General features: G+C 37.7%; 1 protein-coding gene across 1 annotated transcript in view; it reads left to right on the plus strand.

Annotated features, from left to right (window-relative positions):
* Positions 1–6193, plus strand: part of AXDND1 (axonemal dynein light chain domain containing 1) — a 176494-nt gene that overhangs the window by 62305 nt on the left and 107996 nt on the right. Inside the window, exons 10-12 of the mRNA XM_006867105.1 lie at positions 2479–2580; positions 3631–3794; positions 5489–5558. Coding sequence (XP_006867167.1) covers positions 2479–2580; positions 3631–3794; positions 5489–5558 — 336 coding nt within the window. The remainder of the gene's footprint in view (positions 1–2478; positions 2581–3630; positions 3795–5488; positions 5559–6193) is intronic.

A 6193-nucleotide genomic window follows, 5' to 3' on the forward strand; every position in this document is an offset into this window, starting at 1 on the left:
GGGGAGGGCTACAAAGGCAAGAAGTGACTGGCTTACAAGTTTTCAAGAGGGAACCTAGATCCAGAGGGCATGGAGGAAGATAGAGTCTCCAATGAGTAGTATCCAACCTGTCTAGGAAGGGCTGATGAAATGAAATGCAGATGGGTCTCTTGTGATGCAATAGTGAATAATTTTTATCAGGACTGATTGTGAGGAATGGAAATGTAAAGGTGGACATTTTACAGCAAGGAGGGAAGTGATTAACTTTTCAGTCTAGGAGCAGAGGTCCCTGGGATCATCAATGGAGAAGAGTGGAGAGCGAGACCCTACCAAGAGAAGCAATGATGCCTGAGATGGAGGCAGAGATGATGATGCGGAGAGATGGAGTGGCTGGGGACTTGAGATCCAGAGAGGGAAAGGGGCTGTGTGCTGATGACCAGGGGAGGGGGAGTTGGGGAGAGACAGGCTTGCTGGGTATACCCTTTGGTTTGTTGATGATGCATGGACAGGATTGTAACTATGGCAATGAAATGATATATGATAGAATGAATGTAAAACCAATGGTCTCCCATGTAAACTGTCACATAATTCACAATAAAACATTTATTTAAAAAAAAAAAGAAAAGAACATTGAAATGGCTGCTAATTTAGTATAAGCCAACTGCATAAGATGGCCCTTAAAACAATTCTAGACTTTTACATGGTGGAAGTAGAAAGAGATAATTGTCTCATTTTCATCTAGGATGGTCAGACTTTTTCTAGAACACAATGTTGCATATTGATGCACAATTTCAAGAGGGACATTGACATGTTGAGAGTAAACAATTATGAATGTATATCATATAATAAATCTGAGAGTTAGACTTGCTCTGTAGTAGAAAAAAAAGAAGACAAGTGACCCCACTACCCCACTATTTTAATTTCATGATTGTATTACAAGGTCAGAAAAGTTTCCAATACAAGGTGAGAATAAGGAAAAATACGTAAAGTTTCCCTATTAAGTAGAGTTTGAATAAGGTCGTTGTTGAAATTTTTGTGTGTGTGAGGTTTACAGAGTAAATCATCAAAACTTTGTTTCATCTCAGTGATCACAATTCCCTCCATGGAACAATTATCCCACTCCCTCCATGTGGTTCGTATTTCCATTCTACTCTCTTTTCCAACCCCTCTGAACCTTGTCCCCAGGTGAATGTTGACTCTTGATCTAGAACGGTTTTGACCAGTCCAAGTGAGCATCCCTCACTAGTGTTGTTATCCCCTTATATAACTATCTACCGCTTGGTTGAAAATTGGGCCATGAGCTTGAGTTCTGCTCCAGACTTGAAGGGTGTTGAGGGCCTTAGTCTCAGGTTCCTCCAGTCTTTTTCTGATCGGCCTGTTTTTTTCTGTTTTTTTTTTTTAAACTTTGATTTTTGTTCCATATTGCCTCCTACTCTATATGTGACCTTCTAATGTGATCCCTTTCAGAACAATTGGTATTGGTAGCTGGGCACGAGTTCTAGTCGCAGAGTTGTGGAGACTGATGTTCATGTGTTCCATTAGTCCATTGGACTAATTGATTTTATGAATCTTCAATTTTCATAACTCTTCTTTCTTCCATACATGAAGAGACTAATAGTTGCACCTTAGAAAAGCTGCTCCTGAGCTTTTAAGGTTCCAAATGCTACTCAGCAAAGTAGAATATAGAACATTGTTTTTGTGGACTATGTTATGTCAGTTGACCATGGTGTCCCACAAGACTATAGTCCTGAGACCCTGAGCCCTACAACTTGTTACCTCAAAGTGTTTGGTAATATCTAAGAAGTTTTCATCCTTTTGTCCCCTGTATATTCCACCTGGTGTGGTGCTATGGGATAATGCACTGGAACCTCAAGATCAGTTTGAATTGTAAGTCGGTGGTTCAGAATCACCATCTGTTCCTTGGAAACTTTATACATGGTTGCTAGCAGTCTGAACCAACTTGATAGCACTTAACAATAGCAACAACAACATACTCCACCAAATTCATAAGTGTGTTTTGCAGCAAAGGTAAATAACCATGCGTAAAACAAACTCCAATTCCATAAATATTGATATAGTTCATACAAACAAAAGCTCTTTGGAGTCCTAAATTTTTAATAGTATAAAGTGGAGCTGTAGGATAAGCACTGGACCACAAGGTTGGTTTGAACTGCATGGTTGGTGGTTCAAGCTCACCAGCTGCTCCTTGGAAACCCTATAAAGGGTTGCTGTGAGTTGGAAATGACTCAATGGCACTTAACAACAATAACAAAGGGCACTTGAGACCAAATTGTTATAGAGCCTCTGCTGTAATACTATATTTCAATTTAGTTTTAGAAAACATGCATTTATGACTCGTTAGTTAATGATTTAAGTAAGAAATATTTACTGAATTAATAATTCAATGAAAAATTAATACGATTGAAACAGATTTGAGTTTAAGAACTGCAGTGGTTTGTTGTTATTTTGGATTTCTGATTATAGTACATGTTTTTATAGGTAATTATAAAAAATAAAGTCATATTAGCTAAAAGAATTTACCTCAATGAAAAAGGCTGGAGTAAATACGCTAAACATTTCATCATATTGCTGTCAACCAAGGTAAGTCTCGGTTAACTTAAGTTATGGTAACAGAGACTTCTAGGGGTTGAATGTTGAAACAGTCAGATGTCTTTGCTAAATTTATGTATTTAAAACATAGTTTTATATTTGGCTTTATTGTGAATAGAAAGAAAAGTCTAAGGAAAATAAAGCCATTTCCTCTTATCTGACTTCTTTTGTAAATTAATTTAAGCTTAATAGCATTGCATGTATTATAGAGTCACCATTTTATTTATTAGTGCTTAAAATAAAAAGAAATAATATATAAATAACTATGCTTGTTGAAGCAGTTGCATTATTGATTCATTCTATGCAATTTTACGGTAAAATTCGGTGAGCACGTTAGGGAGAAAAGGAGAGAATTTGTATTTGATGTGTTCTTGCTGTAGTCGTTTCATTAAACTCTTACAGTAGTCTTGTTTTATATGTATTATGGTCTTTATTTTAGAAATAATGAAGGTTAAACTCTAATAGATTAAATGGGAGCCTGGTGGCTCCATAAGATAAGAACTGGACTGAAACTGTAAGGTTGCCTGTTCGAGCCCACCAGCAGCACCATGGAAAAAAGAGGAGACTTTCTGGTCCTGCAAACATTTAAAGCCTTGGAAATTCTTTACAGAGTCGCTTTGAGTTGGAACCTACTCGACAGCACATAACAGCAACAACAATAACAGATTAAATATATCCCTTCCCCAAGATTACACAGCTAGTAAATTACTAGGATTCACACCTGAGTCCGCGTGGCTTCACAGTTCCTGTTCTTGACACTGTACCATGCTACCTCCCATAAAAGACTTAGAGGAAAATGGATTTCATGTTGCAAAGGAAAAAAATAATCTTGTCTCTCATGTTTTATGTACCAAGGAAAATTCATTATCAAAGGCACTGTGTGGTGTGTCACTGACAATTTTGAAAGAAGAATCCTGTTATTATTTTGATCCATCTTCTATGGCTGTTTTCAGAATTACAGTATTAAAATAAATACTTGGTGCATATTAACAGTTATTTTGCTAATAAATGAATGTGTTTGATTCCATGCATTTTATCTAGGATACTGCAGACCTTGCACTTTTGCAGAAGTTAACACTGAAATGGAGAAACTTAATGAACAAATTTAAACAGGAGGTGGAACAAAATGAAGAGTCTACAAAGGAGAAACTGCAAACTGTTAAGAATGGCCTTATCAAATGGGAGCAGCTCTTTATAAATAATAAGTGAGTCCCCAGAATCTAGCTGTTTTTTTTGTTTGTTTAAATTATACTGTCATGTTTGTTAGAACTCAGTCTAACTCTTTCTCTTTTTCCTTTTTATCTGCTGCCCTTCATCTGTCTGTCTGTCTTTTTCCTTGTAACTATACTGATTAATTTTGGGGACAATCTTGATAGGGCCTTGAAGCAGACTGTGGTCTCTAGTGATGATTGCCTTTGTAGTCAGTCCATCATGATCCTCCTGCCCAACTAGTCCAACTAATTTTCTTTGCTTTATTTAAAATAAAGTTGATTTGGCAAACTTGAATATCTGGATCCATTTGTTAATTCCATCGCATAGTGCATGCAGAGAGAAGTAGAATCAGTGGGTGACAATTACAGGAAACCTGATTTTGAGTGAATATCATACTTTGTAACAATTAGAAAAAATCTGGCAATGAAAGAGACTCTGTATAGTACATAAGGCTAGATGACGAAATCACAGCCAGGCCAATGGGAATCTACTTTGGATGAAGGCTAGATTCAGTTATTTCTAAGGTTCCTTTACGTTTTAAGATGATTTTTCAGTTGATGAGATACATTCAAGTTTTGTTTTATTTGCTAATAGTGATTTCAAACTTCCATGCCCTCTAAGGGGTTCCAAGAAGCTCTTGTAGCGTAATGGTTGCGAATCAGACTGCAAACCTCAGGGTAAGCAGTTCGAAACTACCAGCAGTTCCATGGGAGAAAGATGAGGCTTTCTGCTCACATAAACATTTATAGCCTCGGAAACCCTATGCAGGGTTGCTGTGATTCGGAACCAACTCCATGGCACACCACCACCACTACCATTAAGAGGTTCCGAGGAGTCCTGCTGTGGCACTGTGGGTTTATGTGCCAGACTGCAAAGTCGTTTGAACTGCAAGGTCAGTGGTTCAAGCTCACCAGCCACTCCTCGGAAACCCTATATAGTTTTGCTATAGGTTGGAACCAACTTGATGGCACTTTACAACAACAAGAGGTTCCAGGAGTCCTACTGTGGTGCTGTGGGTTAATGCACTGGACTTCAAAATTGGTTCGAGTTGCAAGGTCAGCGGTTCAGGCTCACCAGTTCCTCAGAAACCCTATACAGGGTCACTATGGGTCAAAACCGATTTGACAGTATATAACAACAACAACAAGAGATTCCCCACTGAGTAGATCTGGAAGTTCTGGAAGATAAAACTTACCCATGTCCATGCAAGCTGTTTATTGCTGCCATGTACCCATTTCTACTGGGAGGGAAGCACAGGTGGGAGTGGCTCTCTCTTCTTTCTCTCTGCAGAAACTTCTCTCACAATATCTCTTTCCTTTTGAGACTTAAGAGAAATTAAACTATGTCTTATTAGAATTTGAAGCTACTGACCTAAATCCTGAGTATTCATTACTTACTAGGCTCCCTTTCTATTTGCGTGCTGTTTTGGCAGTAGCATTCAACAGGAGTATTTTTATGATCTAGTTTTGAACACCAAATGCTCAAATGACCCTATTAGGACTGTCATGGCCCTTGGCTCTGTAGCTTGTTTGTTCAGATCTAATTAGGGTCTAAGTTTATATTTTAGATTTGAGGATGAATACTCATGGAGAATGCCCTTGAAAATCATAAGAGGGGAGGGATATAATATTGCTATATAGTGCATAGACTTCTGATTTTCTTTGTTTATAATTTGTTCTTTCAGTAGAAAAGGTGTACTTCATTTTCAGGGAGATGTATTGGATACAATTTATGCAGAATTTCAGCAATGGATAAAGGTAAGACTTTCTAATAAAGGACTTGGTAATAACTGGGATGCACACCAGTGATCATCAGGGTTGTGCAGAGCATTATGCATAGGTTGCTTGAGCTGCAGCCAATTCAACAACTAACAATGAAAAACTTGCCACTTGTCACCTGCCGCTAAGTCATAACTTTATCCTTTAAAAATGCCATATGAGTTTATGAAAGCAAAGGAGAACAAGAAGACCACAGGGACTTTAAAATATATACTTGAAGTATTTTTGGTTCTGTTTCAGATTTGGGGGTCAAGTAAAGTTATGCTGCCAGATAAAAATAGAGAAAAGAGTGTTGGGTGGCAGTGAGGGGAGCTCTGACATTTATGCTAGAGACAAATTGGACATCTCTTTAAAAAAGAGTTTGAGCTTTTAAAATCAATTTCATTTATCAAATTACTATCATGATATAGTAGTCTGACAAAGGATAATGTATGAGACATTGAAATATCTCCAAAGTTAATATCAAACTCATGCTCTGATGACATCTCATCTGCCTTCCAGGAAGTCATTTTCTTTTATCTTGAAATGACAACAGTAAAATATTCTCAGAATTGAAGGTGTTTGTTGTCCTATATGAGGAGCTCTGGTGGCACTGTAGGATAAGCACTGGACTG

Source organism: Chrysochloris asiatica, unplaced genomic scaffold (assembly GCF_000296735.1).
Source record: "Chrysochloris asiatica unplaced genomic scaffold, ChrAsi1.0 scaffold00100, whole genome shotgun sequence".
NCBI lineage: Eukaryota > Metazoa > Chordata > Mammalia > Afrosoricida > Chrysochloridae > Chrysochloris > Chrysochloris asiatica.